The sequence below is a fragment of the Vigna angularis genome, chromosome 3, assembly GCF_016808095.1.
Source record: "Vigna angularis cultivar LongXiaoDou No.4 chromosome 3, ASM1680809v1, whole genome shotgun sequence".
NCBI classification, from domain to species: Eukaryota; Viridiplantae; Streptophyta; class Magnoliopsida; order Fabales; family Fabaceae; genus Vigna; species Vigna angularis.
The window spans coordinates 37228642-37248069 of NC_068972.1; the positions used below are offsets into that span (position 1 = coordinate 37228642).

Consider the following 19428-nt stretch of genomic DNA (forward strand, 5'->3'; position numbering starts at 1 on the left):
CCTCCTTTGGCGAGTATGAACAACAACAATTGGAGAAGAGCAAGTGTCCCAGACAGCCAGGAGCAACAAAGACACACCGGACAACATTTACACCGAAACATTTTGTATAACCGTTCGGCGTAAGCTTAATTTTGGAACCGTTCGGTTTAGTCGTTTGTTTTGTAAAGATTAAATTCTGTAGTAATTTTAAAGCCGTTCGGCTATAAATGTACCTTTTTCTCTCAGAACTAGACTGTAATATTGTTAACTGTAAGTATTCTATGATATGATTTTACGCTATATTTTTGGGATATTACAAGCGTAACACATCTGTTTTCATTAATGATAAATAAAAAAAAGTAAAATTATGACTAAAATATACAAATTTTATTTACTTAGGTAGTCACTTTTCGTAAAACTAAAAACGTATTAGGTTTAAAAAGAAAACATCATTCAAATAATTTATTTAAAGCATTGTTGAATAATAGTTATTAAATTTTAATATTTTAATTGGTAATATATTTTAAATGTACATATCAAAATTTATATATACATATGTGATGTTGATAAATACGATGCATTTGTCATAAAGTTTTGAATCTATTTCCGTACGGTAGAAAGACTCGATTGAAATATAAAATTGATTTAAAGAGTTTGGAAAAAAAAAAAGATTATAAGTTTACCTTTTTCATTAACAAATAAAACTAACAACTAACACTTATTAATAGAAAAAAACTAAATGAGTCAATCTTCATTGACAAAAATGCAAGCTTACTTTAGAATATGTGTCACCACACCTACACTAATAATAATTGTGGAAAGAAGACTCCAAAAATCAATTATAAACACTAATGGAGACAAATGCGAGGACTCAAAAATAATAAAATACAAATTAATAAAATATAAATTTTATGATTTATTGGATATAATTTTTTTATTTTATACATAATTTTTCATTTATCTATAGTTATTTTCTTTACTTATAAAAAATCTTAAGTTTATGATTTATTTGATTTTCTTGACAAATAGTTAAAAGCAATAAAAGTAGAGTGTAAAGCACATGTAAATGAATTATTGTAGAAAAAAAATTGTACGTATATACATGAAGTTTTGAACCTTATGTTACGGGTCATTTGAAATGACTTGGAAAGTCAATATTTCATTCAAAAATAATGCAAATTTACCTAATACTAATTATGAATTGTGGAAACAAGAGTCCAGAAATCAATTCAAACTTTAAATATGTTTTTAATCACTTTAAAATTTTTATTCGAAATATTGATATATATATATATATATATATTTTTTTTTCAATATTTAAAAATAATAAATATAATTATTTTAAATCAATTTCAATTACGTTATATTTTTTATTAGTCAAATACATTTTTCAACTGTTAATTAAAAAAAAATGTTAAATGATATACACATTTCAAATTCTAATACGAATATGTAAAAAAATATTAACTAATTAAATTAAAATGATTACATTCATTTAATTTTAAAATTTTAAATAAAATATATCTGATAAAAATATATTCTAATATCGTATTAAAATTTAAAAATTAAAAATATATTTAATAAAAAATAGATAATAATATTATTTATAAACACTTTTAATCTTTAAATTTGATTTTTCATAGTTGTTTACACGATTAATGTGGCTAACAACATCTAGATCATGTCCGTAAAATAATAATGTGAAAATACATTTTTAAGATTTTTCCGGCTAAAATACTTTTATTCTCTAAAATTTGCTTTAAACTTTATTTTAGTCCGATAGATTTAAAAGTGGTTTTTAAACCACTCAAAATACAAAATTTACATTTTAATTTCTGTAAATTAAAATATTTTAGTCCTCCAAATTTAAAAATATTTTTATAATCTCTAGATTTGAAAGTAATTTTTTATGTCTTCCGATTTTAAAGTAATTTATTTTTACTTTCAAATGTGTGTTATTAAACAGTGATATGACAATAAATTAATATCTTTAAGTGGAAGAAACTATCCGTATTAAAGACGATAAATTATGGAACACGCCAACGTACAGATAATAATGTTGACTTATGTCATATACCATTGACTCTTAGTTTATAAGTAGCGGCACATTCCATGAACAACATGCAAGCTTTCTCTTACGTTGCAATTCAATATTGTGTGAACAATTCAGTATGATGTTCATATTTCCAACGCTTCAGTCGATGAAGTTCCAACCCTTTTGGTTGCTTCTTCTACTGTTCTTTTTTGCATTTCCCGATTCTCATGCTTTCAATTCTTCTGGAATTGCTTCAGAAGCAAATGCTCTGCTGAAGTGGAAAGCCAGTCTTGACAAGCAGAGTCAAGCTTCTCTCTCTTCATGGACTGCCAACACTTCTTGCAGTTGGCTTGGAATTGCATGTGATCACTCCAATCACGTCTCCCAAATAAATCTTCCAAATATTGGATTAAGAGGTACTCTTGAAAATCTCAACTTCTCAATGCTTACAAACATTCACACTCTAAATCTAAGAAACAACTCCTTGAATGGAAGTATTCCTCCTCAAATTGGAGTTCTGTCCAATCTAGTTGTTCTTGATTTGTCTGTTAATAAACTCTTTGGGATTATCCCTTCTGAAATTACACAGTTGATTAGCCTTCAGAAGTTGAACATGAGTCGTAATACTTTCAGTGAGTCCCTTCCCCAAGAAATAGGGAGAATGAGGGAGCTGAGAATGCTTCATGTTCCTTATTGCAATCTCACAGGGACAATCCCAATCTCTATAGAAAAGTTGAACAATTTATTGCATCTAGATGTAGGAGCCAACAACCTTTCTGGCAGCATTCCTCAGAGAATTTGGCACATGGACCTAAACCATTTATCACTTACAATTAATAACTTCCAAGGTTCCATTCCCAAAGAAATTGTGAATATGAGGAACCTGGAGATCCTATATCTTGGGGAAAGTGGCCTTTCTGGCACCATGCCCCAAGAAATTGACATGCTGGGGAAACTAATACATCTGATCATGAGCAGTTGTAATCTTACTGGTCACATTCCTCGTGAAATTGGTAAGTTGAGCAATCTAACTATTCTTAACCTTAAAGGAAACCAATTGTCAGGTTTTATTCCTCATGAAATTGGATTTTTGAGAAAACTCAGTGAACTTGATATGTCTGGGAATTTTCTCTCTGGTAAAATCCCTTCCACAATTGGAAACTTGAGCAATCTAAGTTATCTTTACCTTTATGGCAACCAATTATCTGGCCTTATCCCGGATGAAATAGGAAATTTGCATTCCCTTCTAACAATCCAGTTGCTGGGCAATAATCTCTCTGGACCAATCCCTACTTCCATAGGTAACCTGGTCAATTTGGAATCCGTTTTACTTTATCAAAACAAACTTTCTGGATCCATTCCTTCCACTATTGGAAATTTGTCAAAGCTTCACGAATTGAATTTATTTGAAAATGATCTCAGTGGCAAGATTCCAACAGAAATGAACACGATTATTGCTTTGGAAAACTTGCAGCTAGCTGATAATAATTTTGTTGGCCATTTACCTCACAACATTTGTGTTGGTGGAAAGTTGGCAAAATTTTCCGCTAGTAATAACCATTTCACTGGCCATATTCCAGAGAGTTTGAAGAATTGCTCTAGCCTTATACGAGTTAGACTTCAGGAAAATCAACTAACTGGAAACATAACAGATGCTTTTGGTGTACTTCCAAACTTGGTTTACATCGAATTGAGTGAAAACAATTTTTATGGTCATCTTTCACCAAATTGGGGGAAGTTCCGTAGCCTCACAAGCCTCAAGATCTCTAATAATAACTTATCAGGTGTTATCCCACCAGAGCTAGGCGGGGCAACCAAATTACAAGCACTTCAATTATCCTCAAATCATCTTACAGGAAACATTGCACGAGATTTATGTAATTTGGTCTTGTTGTATGATCTATCACTCAACAACAATAATCTTTCAGGAAATATTCCCATAGAAATTGTATCAATGAAGAATCTTCAAAATTTGAGGCTTGGATCTAATAATTTGTCTGGCTCAATTCCAAACCAACTTGGAAATTTGTTCAATTTATGGAACATGAATTTGAGCCTGAATAAATTTGAGGGAAATATTCCCTTAGAGTTTGGCAAATTAATATCTCTCACAACTCTTGATCTCAGTGAAAATTTGTTGAGGGGAACATTAACACATGTGCTTGGAGGATTACAAAAATTAGAAACATTGAATCTCTCTCACAATAGTCTCTCAGGTGATCTTTCTAGCTTTGATGGTATGATGAGCTTGACATCTATTGATATATCTTACAATGATTTTGAGGGTCCACTTCCAAACATTCCAGTCTTTCGCAATGCTACAATGGACGCAGTAAGAAATAATAAAGGCTTGTGTGGCAATGTTAGTGGCTTAAAGCCTTGCCCAACACTAAGTGGGAAATCACAGAATCATACGACAAAGAAAGTCATAACAATGGTTCTACCCCTTACTTTGGGCACTCTAATGCTGGCATTGTTTGTTTTTGGAGTCTTGTATTATTTATGCAAAACTTCAGTGAAAATGGAAGAGGAAGCTACCAATTTACAAACTCCAAACACATTTGCAATATGGAGTTTTGATGGCAAAATGGTATTCGAGAATATTGTTGAAGCCACTGAAAATTTTGACGAAAAGCATCTCATTGGAGTTGGAGGACAGGGACAAGTTTACAAAGCAATGTTACCCTCAGGTCAAGTTGTGGCTGTAAAGAAACTGCATTCAGTTCCAAATGAAGAAAAGCTCAATGTGAAAGCTTTCACAAGTGAGATCCAAGCTCTGACAGAAATTCGCCATCGTAACATTGTAAAGTTATATGGGTTTTGTTCACATTCCCAGTGGTCATTTATGGTGTGTGAATTCTTGGAGAAGGGCAATGTCCAGAATATTTTGAAGGATGATGAAGAAGCAATTGCATTTGATTGGAATAAGAGAGTGAATGTTATCAAAGATGTAGCAAATGCTTTATTCTACATGCATTATGATTGCTCACCACCAATTATTCATCGTGATATATCAAGTAAAAATGTCCTTTTGGATTTGGAATATGTGGCACATGTCTCAGATTTCGGAACGGCCAAGTTTCTTAATCCCAATTCATCCAATTGGACCTCATTTGTAGGAACCTTCGGATATGCCGCTCCAGGTCAATTTTCTTTCCTTATACTTGTTGAGGATCTCATATTTTAAGTTTCTCCTGTCGGTTACAATTATCTATATTTTATCATTGTCACTACTTTCCTTTAATGCATATGATATCAGCTTTTTAGTTTGTTGCAGAACTTGCATACACAATGGAAGTGAACGAGAAATGTGACGTGTATAGTTTTGGAGTGTTGGCATGGGAAATACTTCTCGGAAAACACCCTGGTGATTTTATATCTGCCTTATTATCATCTTCATCCGCTGGTGATCATATGACATTGATGGATAAGTTGGAGCAGCGTCTCCCTCCTCCAACAAAACGTTTAGTTAAAGAGGTGGCATCAGTTGCGAAGATGGCACTTGCTTGCATGACTGAAAGTCCACGATCTCGCCCTACTATGAAGGATGTCGTCAATGAGCTTGTAATGTAAAGCTCGTCTTCAATGGATGGACTAGACATCTCAACTCACGTGTGTAAGTAAAGAGTGAAGTTATTAAACAGCATTTGGTTTTACTTGCTGTTTTCTATTTTGTACTGTATTTTTTTTCTTTTGTTGTAATCACAATTAAATATTGTTGTTGATATGTTTATTTGGTATCCAATTCAAATATATCCAATAGCAATTATAAAAATATTATTCAACTAATGTTCTTATAAAGCATTTATTCGAATGATATCATATTTTGTAATAATTTATGTTGACTGTAAGTTTTATACTATACATTTATTCTTATATATGTTGGATTATATTATATAAATCAATATATTTTCGTATTCTATCATAAAGTTTTGAATGGGTCATCTCCATTGACTTTGTAGTCAATTTTTCATTGACAAAAAATGTCAGCTTGCATGTTGTGTGATGGTTATCTATCACCAAAACAACATTAAAGGGCACACATAAATTCTAAACATAACTCCTATCATGATATAGTTATTTTATATTAAATTTAATTATTTAATCTTTAAATTAGGTATTTTCTCAATAGACTTACCTTTTTCAACTATAATATGACTTTCTCATGAAATATATAAAAAAAACACACACAAATACATATTTATGTTGTATACTTAAAAATTCATAACTTTAATTACTCTAACCTTAAGTAAATTTCAATCTCATGATTAAAACATATACCACTAAGGAATTAAAGTGTGAAGCTGAAAATTTCACAATAAGATGAATAATATTTAAAGAAAACATCAATAAATATATTATCTTATTTGGACGAGAGATTTCAACCAAGTAATTGAAATACATAACAATTAAATTCTTTTTATTTTTTAAATAGCCTTTTAATGAATTAATTAAAATATTTTATATTTTAATCTCTTTGTTTGGATAAAGTATATTAATTTCTCTTATATTTGAATGCATCCTACTTGTATAAAAGGATGATCATGTTCCCGCCTCACAATAATAATGGGTTGAGGATATGATATTAACCATAGACAAAGGACAATCTTCTTGTAGTTGAACTTGTATAATTAATATTAGTTTATACAAGTAATTTTTAAATGAAAATAAAACATAATAACATTACATGGACGAAATGACATCCATAAACGTGTCCTATACAAATTAATCGATGTTGTCCTATATCAGAAGACAATCTACTATATAGTGGGAAGATAATATATTTTTTATCATATGACAAACCAACTAAAATGACATTATGTTGATTAGCAATTGCATAACCAATGTCTGGTATATAATTATCCACTTGTTCGCATTAGCTTGTAAGAAATGAAAGAAATTATTATGAAACAAAAAGGAAAAAAATAATAAATATGATGTTAACTATAGGAACATGTACAACTGATTGTGACTCGACTAGCAAAGACCTCCTTAGTTCTTCGAGTCACTCATAGCTTCTTACTAGTGTTGTGTATTCATCACGCCATTGATCAAGTTCTTTGTAGAGATCATGTCAGATAAGAGACCATGACTCTTCCCCAACTTAATGACACAATAATGCATCTATATCCACAATGATCATTAGTCACGACATCAACAACATCAACAATGTATAAGTGACAAATAGTATGAAACTGTTCTACCATGGCTACTCTTCTTCTTTGCACATATTTTTCCTTTTAATGCAAATGTCGTTGAGAAGGTCAACCTTATAGATGTCACACCAACTATCTCAAGCAAAGGCAATCAATATTTTTTTTGTCTTGTACGTCGAATCCATTAACAAAACTATATTAAATGCGTTGAATAATTTCAATGCATTAGTTGAAATCCACATATGACATTCAATACCCACCTATCGCCATTAGAAGATGACTTGCCCCTTAACTTAAAATGATACTTACATTTTCAGGTGTCGTATATACTGGGCTAGACATTGGTTGTGTATTTTCTATATTTTTCACCTCTTTCACATCTTAGTAAGACAAACGTCTTCCCAGTTTACTAGTAGCTTATTCGATCTTATAGTTATCTCAACAAATCTTAGATAATGTGCAATCCATCTCACCCATTGAATTAAGTCATCACAAGAGGTAAGTATTTCATTCATTATAAAATTATTTGTCAAATCTCCCTCCACCACGTTGTTTATAAAATAATAAAAATTTGATATGAAGTTAGAATTTACTTGAGACAGAAAAAAGATAGGAAGATTTGGCTTTTTTCAAAAGTAAAACTTACTGAAAGTCTTGTGGCGCTTCAACATGCAAGAATGGAAGCCAGTTTTACCTCATCTCCTATCAATTATCCTCAAGTATGAGTCCTTGCAGTGAAGCGGAGAGGATGGAGAAGTCTCGAGTACCGTATGCATCGATGGTGGACAACCTTATAATTGCTATGATGTGTATAAGACCAAACATTGCACAAGCAGTGGGAGTGGTTAGTAGGTTCGTGGCAGGTTTAGGTGGAGAGCAGTGAAATATTGATCAAGTGTTGCATTGCGTTTCGGAGAATCAGAATTTGGTGTCAAAGGTTATTGGCAGATTTACGTAAATTCGATTCTACTGAAGTTTATCGAAAGAACAAGCAACACAAAGGCAAAAATGGTGTGAAAATTTGATTAGTTTCATCAAAATCTTCAAGTGGGAGACTGTGAGGAATGAAGTCCCACATTGGTGGGAACTTGTAAAGGGGTATGGCTTGGTGGCTATAAAAGAAACCCCTTGCCCCCTTTGTAAAACATCACATTCTCTCCTATTCTCTCATAATTTTGAGAAGTTTTGTATTGAAAGAGAGAAGTGCTGTAAATTTCTTCCACAAGTATAAAATTTTTATTTTTGTCTATTGTCAGTATTTTCTCTTCTCTATTTAAGTTGTGTGTGTTCGTGCTGTATGATTGATACCCAACATTTGGCAGATGGACCTAAACCATTTATCACTTGCAATTAATAAATTCCATGGTTCCATTCCCAAAGAAATTGTGATTATGAGGAACCTGGAGAATCTATATCTTTTTCAAAGTGGCCTTTCTGGCACCATTCCCCAAGAAATTGACACGTTGGGGAAACTAATACATCTCGACATGAGTAGTTGTAATCTTACTGGGTTCTTACCTATTTCAATTGGACCTTTGACCAATCTATCACTTCTCAACTTACATGACAATCAACTTTCTGGTCATATTCCTAGTGAAATTGGTAAGTTGATCAACCTCAAGATTCTATATCTTCAAAGTAATAATCTCTCTGACTCTATTCCTCGTGAAATTGGATATTTGAGCAATCTAAATAAACTTTACCTTAAAGGAAACCAATTGTCAGGTTTTATTCCTCATGAAATTGGATTTTTGAGAAAACTCAGTGAACTTGATTTGACTGAGAATTTTCTCTCTGGTAAAATCCCTTCCACAATAGGAAACTTGAGCAATCTAAATTATCTTTACCTTTATGGCAACAAATTATCTGGCATTATCCCGGATGAAATAGGAAATTTGCATTCCCTTCTAACAATCCAGTTGCTGGGCAATAATCTCTCTGGACCAATCCCTACTTCCATAGGTAACCTGGTCAATTTGGAATCCGTTTTACTTTATCAAAACAATCTTTCTGGATCCATTCCTTCCACTATTGGAAATTTGTCGAAGCTTCGTGAATTATCTTTATTTGTCAATAATCTCAGTGGCAAGATTCCAATAGAAATGAACAAGATTATTGCTTTGGAAAATTTGCATCTAGCTCATAATAATTTTGTTGGCCATTTACCTCATAACATTTGTGTTGGTGGAAAGTTGGCAAAATTTTCCACTAGCAATAACCATTTCACTAGCCATATTCCAGAGAGTTTGAAGAATTGCTCTAGCCTTATACGAGTGAGACTTGAGGAAAATCAACTAACTGGAAACATAACAGATGCTTTTGGTGTACTTCCAAACTTGGATTACATCGAATTGAGTGAAAACAATTTTTATGGTCATCTTTCACCAAATTGGGGGAAGTTCCGTAGCCTCACAAGCCTCAAGATCTCTAATAATAACTTATCAGGTGTTATCCCACCAGAGCTAGGCAGGGCAATCAAATTACAAGCACTTCATTTATCCTCAAATCATCTTACAGGAAATATTCCACGATATTTATGTAATTTGGTCTTGTTGTATGATCTATCCCTCAACAACAATAATCTTTCAGGAAATATTCCCATAGAAATTATATCAATGAAGAATCTTCAAATTTTGAGTCTTGGATCTAATAATTTGTCTGGCTCAATTCCAATCCAACTTGGAAATTTATTCAATTTATGGAACATGAATTTGAGCCTGAATAAATTTGAGGGAAATATTCCCTTAGAGCTTGCCAAATTAATATCTTACAACTCTTGATCTTTGTGAAAATTGGTTGAGGGGAAGATTAACACATGTGCTTGGAGGATTAAAAAAATTAGAAACATTGAATCTCTCTCACAATAGTCTCTCATGTGATCTTTCTAGCTTTGATGATCTGAAGAGCTTGACATCTATTGATATATCTTACAATGAGTTTGAGTTCCAGTGTTTCGCAATGCTACAATGGAAGCAGTAAGAAATAATAAAGGCTTGTGTGGCAATGTTAGTGGCTTAACGTTGATGTGTTTGGAGACAATGTTGATAAGGATAACGTTGATGGTATAGTCATGATATAGTTAATGAGGATGTTGATGATGATCACAATGTAGAAATGATTTTGTTAGTAGGATAGTGTTATAGATGACTGATTTGTTATTAAGTTGTGTTTGCTTCTTATGTACAAATTTTATTGTTATTGGCTGTGCTATGATAGCTTACTCATATTTGTTTGTGTTTGTGGTTGTGTGTGTCTTATGATGATACTATAACTTTTGGTTACACGGGAGTAGAGAATGTTGCAGATGTTCTAAATGCATGATAGAGACGCAAAAATAAAAAAAAAAAAGACTTGGGTTATTTAAAATTTTTGTACATTATTTTTAGAAATAATATAATTAGGTTTACTTTATTTTGTTTTTATTTTATTAATTTTGATAATATATAATTGAATTTCCGTATGATTTTTAAAAATTTAAATTTCAGTCGTAATCAGTACATCCAAAAATCGAATCGAAATATAAGTTGATTTGAAGAGTTTATAAAAAAAATGAAAGAGACTTTCAGTTCAACATTTTTCATTAATAAATAAAACTAACAATTAACACTTACCAATAAAAAAGTGATCAAGTCAATCTTTCAATGACAAAAATGCAAGCTTTAGAATATATCTCACTACACCTGTAATACACTAATAATAATTATGGAAACAAGATTCCACAAATCAATTATAAACATTACGGGAGACAAATGCGAGATACATCTTTTTACTCAAAAATAATAAAATATAAATTTTATAATTTTGTTGGGAATAATTTTTTTATTTTATAAATAATTTTTCTATTATAAATAATTATTTTGTTTCCTTAAAAAACAATCTTAAGTTTATGATTTATTTCATTTTACTCACAAATAAATAAAAATAATAAAATAGCTAGAGTCTAAAACACGTGTAATGAATTATTGTAGAAAAGTAGATATCAAAATTATATGTATATACATGAAGTTTTGAACATTATGTTACGGGTCATTTGAAATGACTTGGTAAGTCAATATTTCATTAAAAAATAATACAATTGTAGAAACAAGAGTACACAAATCAATTCAAATTCTAAATAATATGTTTTAGTCAATGTAAAACTAAAATTTCTTTTTTCTAAATATTGATATATTTTTTTTCCAAACTTTAAAATAGTCAGTTGATTCCAATTTTAATTACGTAATTGTTTTTATGTATCGAATAAATTTTTCAACAAACGAAAATATATTATAGAAACAATTTAAATACTAACATTAATGTATATGACATATAAAAGTAATATTAAAAATAATTGAGTTAAAATGAATATATCTATTTATTATTAAAATTTTGAATAAAAATGTATTAAAATTTTAAATAGAAATATATTCTAATTTCAGATGAAAGTTTAAAAATTAAAAAAATATTTAATTCAAACATAAATAACAACTTTATTGTTAAATACTTTTAACCTTTAAATTTTAATTTTTTTTTCTGATTTAGATCCCTAAATTATTTTTTTTTAATTTTAAAATTCTAAATATAATCCCTCCTCATCAATAATGTCGTTACATTAGTAGTTAAAATGGTTAACGTGGCTAACAACATCTGGATCATGTCGGTAAAATAATAATGTGGAAATACATTTTCAAAAATTTTCCGGCTAAAATATTTTTATTCTCTAAAATTTGCATTAAAATTTATTTTAGTCCGTTAAATTTAAAAGTGGTTTTTTAACCACTCAAAATATAAAATTTACATTTTAATTTCTGAAAATTAAAATATTTTAGTCCTCAAAATTTAAAAATATTTTTATAATCCCTAAATTTGGAAGTTGTTTTTTATATCTTCCTATTTGAAAATGATTTATTTTGACTTTAAAATTTGTGTTATTAAATGATGATATGACAATAACTTAAGAAATTTAGGTGGAAGAAAGTAACCGTATTAAAGACGATAAATTATGAAATACGCCAATACAGATAAGAGTGTTGACTGGGGTATGTACCATTGACTCTTAGTTTATAAGTAGCGGCACATTGCATGAACAACATGCAAGCTTTCTCTTACGTTGCAATTACATATTTTGTGTGAACAATTCAGTATGATGTTCACATTTCCAACGCTTCTGTCGATGAAGTTCCAACCCTTTTGGTTGCTTCTTCTAATGTTCTTTTGTGCATTTCCCCATTCTCATCATGCTTTCAATTCTTCTGGAATTGCTTCAGAAGCAAATGCTCTGCTGAAGTGGAAAGCCAGTCTTGACAAGCAGAGTCAAGCTTCTCTCTCTTCGTGGACTGCCAACACTTCTTGCAATTGGCTCGGAATTGCATGTGATCACTCCAATCATGTCTCCCAAATAAATCTTCCAAATATTGGATTAAGAGGTACGCTTGAATATCTCAACTTCTCAATGCTTACAAACATTCACATTCTAAATCTAAGTAACAACTCCTTGAATGGAAGTATTCCTCCTCAAATTGGAGTTATGTCCAATCTAGTTGTTCTTGATTTGTCTGCTAATAAACTCTCTGGGATTATCCCTTCTGAAATAACACAGTTGATTAGCCTTCAGAAGTTGAACATGAGTGGTAATACTTTCAGTGAGTCCCTTCCCCAAGAAATAGGGAGATTGAGGGAGCTGAGAATGCTTCATGTTCCTTGGTGCAATCTCACAGGGACAATCCCAATATCAATAGAACAGTTGAACAATTTGATTTATCTAGATGTGGGAGGCAACAACCTTTCTGGCAGCATTCCTCAGAGAATTTGGCACATGGACCTAAACCATTTATCACTTGCAGTTAATAAATTCCATGGTTCCATTCCCAAAGAAATTGTGAATATGAGGAACCTGGAGATTCTATATCTTTGGGAAAGTGGCCTTTCTGGCACTATGCCCCAAGAAATTGGGATGTTGGGGAAACTAATAGAGCTCGACATGAGCAGTTGTAATCTTAGTGGGTTTATACCTATTTCAATTGGAACTTTGACCAATCTATCACTTCTCAGCTTACATGACAATCAACTTTCTGGTCATATTCCTAGTGAAATTGGTAAGTTGATCAACCTCAAGATGCTATATCTTCAAAGTAATAATTTCTCTGACTCTATTCCTCGTGAAATTGGATATTTGAGCAATCTAAATAAACTTTACCTTAAAGGAAACCAATTGTCAGGTTTTATTCCTCATGATATTGGATTTTTGAGAAAACTCAGTGAACTTGATTTGTCTGAGAATTTTCTCTCTGGTAAAATCCCTTCCACAATTGGAAACTTGAGCAATCTAAGTTTTCTTTACCTTTATGACAACCAATTCTCTGGCTTTATCCCGGATGAAATAGGAAATTTGCATTCCCTTCTAACAATCCAGTTGCTGGGCAATAATCTCTCTGGACCAATCCCTACTTCCATAGGTAACCTGGTCAATTTGGAATCCGTTTTACTTTATCAAAACAACCTCTCTGGACCAATTCCTACTTCCATAGGTAACCTGGTCAATTTGAAATCCATTTCTCTTTATCAAAACAACCTCTCTGGACCAATCCCTGCTTCCATAGGTAACCTGGTCAATTTGGAATCCGTTTTACTTTATCAAAACAAACTTTCTGGATCCATTCCTTCCACTATTGGAAATTTGTCAAAGCTTCACGATTTGAATTTATTAGAAAATTATCTCAGTGGCAAGATTCCAACAGAAATGAACAAGATTGTTGCTTTGGAAAACTTGCAGCTGGCTGATAATAATTTTGTTGGCCATCTACCTCACAACATTTGTGTTGGTGGAAAGTTGGCAAATTTTTCCGCTAGCAAAAACCATTTCACTGGCCATATTCCTGAGAGTTTGAAGAATTGCTCTAGCCTTATACGAGTGAGACTTCAGAAAAATCAACTAACTGGAAACATAACAGATGCTTTTGGTGTACTTCCAAACTTGAATTACATCGAATTGAGTGAAAACAATTTTTATGGTCATCTTTCACCAAATTGGGGGAAGTTCCGTAGCCTCACAAGACTCAAGATCTCTAACAATAATTTATCAGGTGTTATCCCACCAGAACTAAGCGAGGCAACCGAATTACGTGAACTTCAGTTATCCTCAAATCATCTTACAGGAAGCATTCCACAAGATTTATCTAAATTGGTTTTGTTGTTTCGTCTATATCTCAACAACAATAATCTTTCAGGAAATATTCCCACAAAAATTGCATCAATGAAGAATCTTCAATTTTTGAGGCTGGGATCTAATAATTTGTCTGGGTTAATTCCACACCAACTTGGAAATTTGCTCAGTTTATTGGAAATGAATTTGAGCCAGAACAAATTTGAGGGAAATATTCCCGTAGAGCTTGGCAAATTAATATCTCTTACAACTCTTGATCTCAGTGAAAATTTGTTGAGGGGAAGATTAACACATGTGCTTGGAGGATTACAAAAATTAGAAACATTGAATCTCTCTCACAATAGTCTCTCAGGTGATCTTTCTAGCTTTGATGGTATGATGAGCTTGACATCTATTGATATATCTTACAATGATTTTGAGGGTCCACTTCCAAATATTCCAGTCTTTCGCAATGCTACAATGGACGCAGTAAGAAATAATAAAGGCTTGTGTGGCAATGTTAGTGGCTTAAAGCCTTGCCCAACACTAAGTGGGAAATCACAGAATCATACGACAAAGAAAGTCATAACAATGGTTCTACCCCTTACTTTGGGCACTCTAATGCTGGCATTGTTTGTTTTTGGAGTCTTGTATTATTTATGCAAAACTTCACTGAAAGTGGAAGACCAAGCTACCAATTTGCAAACTCCAAACACATTTGCAATATGGAGTTTTGATGGCAAAATGGTATTTGAGAATATTGTTGAAGCCACAGAAAGCTTTGACGATAAGCATCTCATTGGAGTTGGAGGGCAAGGACAAGTTTACAAAGCAATGTTACCCTCAGGTCAAGTTGTGGCTGTAAAGAAACTTCATTCAGTTCCAAATGGAGAAAAGCTCAATGTGAAAGCTTTCACAAGTGAGATCCAAGCTCTGACAGAAATTCGCCATCGTAACATTGTAAAGTTATATGGGTTTTGTTCACATTCACAATGGTCATTTATGGTGTGTGAATTCTTGGAGAAGGGCAATGTCCAGAATGTTTTGAAGGATGATGAAAGAAGCAATTGCATTTGATTGGAATAAGAGAGTGAATGTTATTAAAGATGTAACAAATGCTTTATTCTACATGCATTATGATTGCTCACCACCAATTATTCATCGTGATATATCAAGTAAAAATGTCCTTTTGGATTTGGAATATGTGGCACATGTCTCAGATTTCGGAACAGCCAAGTTTCTTAATCCCAATTCATCCAATTGGACCTCATTTGTAGGAACTTTCGGATATGCCGCTCCAGGTCAATTTTCTTTCCTTATACTGGTTGAGGATCTCATAATTTTTTAGTTTGTCTTTGTTGGTCACAATTAGCTATATTTTATCATTGTCACTACTTTCCTTTTATGCATATGATATAAGCTTTAGTTTGTTACAGAACTTGCATACACAATGGAAGTGAATGAGAAATGTGACGTGTATAGTTTTGGAGTGTTGGCATGGGAAATACTTCTGGGAAAACACCCTGGTGATTTTATATCTTCCTTATTATCATCTTCATCCACTGGTGATCATATGACATTGATGGATAAGTTGGACCAGCGTCTCCCACGACCAACAAAACGTTTAGTTAAAGAGGTGGCATCAGTTGCGAAGATAGCACTTGCTTGCATGACTGAAAGTCCACGATCTCGCCCTACTATGAAGGAGGTTGTCAATGAGCTTGTACTGTAAAGCTCATCTTCAATGGATGGACTCAACTTACGTACGTAAGTAAAGAGTGAAGTTATTAAACAGCATTCGGTTTCACTTGCTGTTTTCTATTTTGTATTGTATTTTTTTTTCTTTTCTTGTAATCACAATTAAATATTGTTATTAATATGTTTATTTCGTATCCAATTCAAATATATCCAATAGCAATTATAATCGAGGATCAAATGACAGCTCTATATACATTTCAACAAGTTTATATATCAAGATGACAAAGTTAATGCTCAAATCGGGTGCACAACATCGATGGAAATTATTGACATGGGATTCTGCATGTTTGAGACATAGTACGATGGAAAGTTGTCTGGATCTCCAACACAGTTTGGCACCAGGAGCGAAAGTGTCTAAGAAAACACCAACATCTTCTCGGGCCTTACTCTTTCTGTACAAACATGTTGCTTTTTTTATTAACTGTATTTTGTGTTACGCCCATAGTTTAACTACCAATAGGAGAAAACTAAATAAATCGTTCACATGTCTCAACTTGGTATGGTATGTTAGAGATTCTAAATTTGTTCGAGACAAAAGTAAATTTATAGTATTTAAAAGGCTTAATTACCTCTTTAGTCCCCATGTTCGGAGGTAATTTGCTGTTTAGTACCCGGTTTTAAAAATGTAGGCATTTGATACCTATGTTTTGAAATTTGTATCAATTGAATCCTACCCACTTAACGCCGTTATAAATCTAACGTTTTTCTGACATCAACTTTGAATTGTGGACGAGCGTCCTCTTAGTGGACGAGCATCGTTGGACGAGCGTCCTCTTCTGCCTGACTGGGCGTTCGCTTCGCTGGACGAGCGTCCTCTTCCGCCTGACTGGGCGTTCGCTTCGCTGGACGAGCGTCCTCTTCTGCCTGACTGGGCGTTCGCTTCGCTGGACGAGCGTCCTCTTCTGGCGTTCGCTTCGCTGGACGAGCGTCCTCTTCTGCCTGACTGGGCGTTCGCTTCGCTAGACGAGCGTCCTGACTAGGCGTTCGCTTCGCTGGACGAGCGTCCTGGGCGTACTTGCGTCCACAGGGCGAGCGTTATCAATTGCTCGTCCACTAAGAGGACGCTCGTCCACTACCGCTCATCCACAATTCAAAGTTGATGTCAGAAAAACGTTAGATTTATAACTGCGTTAAGTGGGTAGGATTCAATTGATACAAATTTCAAAACATAGGTATCAAATGCCTAGATTTTTAAAACCGGGTACTAAACAACAAATTACCTCCGAACATGGAGACTAAGTAGGTAATTAAGCCTATTTAAAACTTCATCGATACATCTGTCCATAATTACTGACAACAAAATTCATCGGTAATTATCAATAAAAAAAATTATAGGTAATTATTTACAAAAACTTTGTCAGTAAATATTGCGATCTGGTTGATCTTCTTTTCTGTTCTCATTCTTCTTTCAAACATCATCTATTCCACTGCATCTATGACTTCCAGCATCTGGAATTGAACTTCCAAGCTTAAGAGGGTTTCCATCATTTTCTTTCTTCTATTCATCCATCGGCTCCATATGCCACGAAGTAGGACTGCTATGCCCAAAATGAAACAAAGAGGGGTGTCGCCACTAACAAGGCTCCCACCGGTTACCGGCGTCATGACCGATAGTCCACGGTGGCAGAACACGAGCGTGTGACCCAGGAGTTGGAGTTGTGTTATTCGATGTTTGAGTTATGTTATTTATGTTGTATAGTTAAAAATTCATAACTTTAATTACTCTAACCTTAAGTAAATTTCAATCTCATGAGTAAAACATACCACTACGGAACTACGGAATTAAAATATGAAGTTGAAAATTTCACAAGAATAATATTTAAAGAAAACAATAATAAATTTGTTATCTTGTTTGGACGAGGGATTTCAACCATTTGAAATACATAACAATTCAATTATTTACCATTTGATTTTTTTTTATATTTTAAATAGTTTATTTGAATGTATGAACTGAAATATCTTATATTTTAATTTCTTTGTTTGGATAAAGTATATTAATTTCTCTTATATTTGAATGTGTTGTAATGCAAATTTACTTACCAATAAATTTTCGTGAGTAAAATTTTGTCTAATTTCAATAATTTTTGTAGTATTATAAGAAGATTAGTTCAATGATATTTTTATTTTTAAAATCTTATATTTTAATTATTTTAAGAAAAAATAACTATATAAATAAAAAAGAATGAGTTTTGTATGTTGTAATTATATTTTGGGTTAATATGTTTTTAGTTCCTCAACTATGAAGCGATTTTAGATTTAATTCTTCTTCCAAACTTTGCTTTAATTTTATTCTTTACTTTAAGAAAACTATAATTTTTAGTCCTTTAAAAAATATTTGTTGAGTGGCTAACGGTATGCCACATTTTTTTTTTTTTTTCTGAAAATAAGTCAACTCTCTCTACTTTCTTCACGCAGGAGGTTTCTTCTGGTGAATGAGGTGGTGGCGGGTTATGCACTATGTTTGAGCCTTCTCACCATAATCAACAAATACGCCATCACCAAATTCAATAACTCAAGACTCTTAACGGCACTCCAATACCTCACCTCCGCGCTCGGCGTCTATGTCTTGGGGAAGTTAGGGATTCTCCACTATGACCCCTTCAACATCCTCACCGTAAAGAAATTCTTCCCTGCCGCCCTCGTCTTCTACCTCTGCCACGCCAATTGGAGAGAATGATTACAATGTTTTACTATTTTTTTTTTGTGAGAAGTGAAAAACTAAATCCCACCATGGAAGTGGCCAAGTCAAACTGAACTATCACATCTTCCAATTGTTACCCTTCGATCACAATGGAATTTCTTGGGTTCACACCTCCATCTAAGAACCTTAAACATGTCACCTCATCACTCACTCTCACCATGGAGTTCCTCCCATGTACGCTCCACTTCACCATCTTACTCTACATAACCAGTTCAATGACCGGCATAGAAGACCCCACTTGCAAGCCCCTCTTGCTCGTTGAACTCTGAGGCGTCCAAGGACAACCTTTGTCGTTGATTTTTGCGGAGCTGACGTTGATGAAGTAGTTAAGGGAGGGGAAACCAGTGACGAGCTGTGTGAAGGTTAGAGACTTGAGAATCTCAAATTCGTAAGCAACGGGGTCGGTGATACTGTTCTTCGAAAAGACTTGGAAAGGTTGGTAGTGGTGTTGGTCGATGGGCCCGAAGAGAAAAAAGTTGGGCGATTTGTGGGTTTTGGCTACGAAGCATTGGAGGGTGCGATGAGGAGTGGTGAGGGAAGAAGACGAAAGGGTGTTTCGGGTGGCACAATGAAGCCAGAGGAAAGAACCTCCCAAATCAAGGACCAGTTTGGTGGGAACAAGAGGTGTGTTGTACGAGAGGGTTGTTAGGTATTGGAGGGTAGCAGCGTCTTTGGTCAT

General features: G+C 33.2%; 3 protein-coding genes and 1 pseudogene across 3 annotated transcripts; 3 read left to right on the plus strand and 1 right to left on the minus strand.

Annotated features, from left to right (window-relative positions):
- The first annotated feature begins 2137 nt into the window (after positions 1-2137).
- LOC108325674 (probable leucine-rich repeat receptor-like protein kinase At1g35710) lies at positions 2138-5744 on the plus strand. The gene is made up of 2 exons (XM_052875534.1): positions 2138-5157; positions 5292-5744. Exons 1-2 carry the CDS (start codon positions 2151-2153, stop codon positions 5585-5587), a joined length of 3303 nt encoding a protein of 1100 aa, XP_052731494.1. The 5' UTR covers positions 2138-2150; the 3' UTR covers positions 5588-5744.
- A 2147-nt stretch (positions 5745-7891) lies between these two features.
- On the plus strand, positions 7892-10238 carry LOC108324447 (probable leucine-rich repeat receptor-like protein kinase At1g35710). The gene is given in 4 exon segments (XM_017557396.2): positions 7892-8014; positions 8493-9931; positions 9933-10111; positions 10114-10238. Coding segments are annotated over 4 exon segments (1866 nt in total).
- Positions 10239-12582: 2344 nt separating this feature from the next.
- On the plus strand, positions 12583-16599 carry LOC108325711 (MDIS1-interacting receptor like kinase 2-like; annotated as a pseudogene).
- Positions 16600-18948: 2349 nt separating this feature from the next.
- On the minus strand, positions 18949-19428 carry LOC108325751 (uncharacterized). Its single transcript, XM_017558840.2, has one exon. The coding sequence runs from the start codon at positions 19426-19428 to the stop codon at positions 18949-18951; it is 480 nt and encodes a 159-aa protein (XP_017414329.1).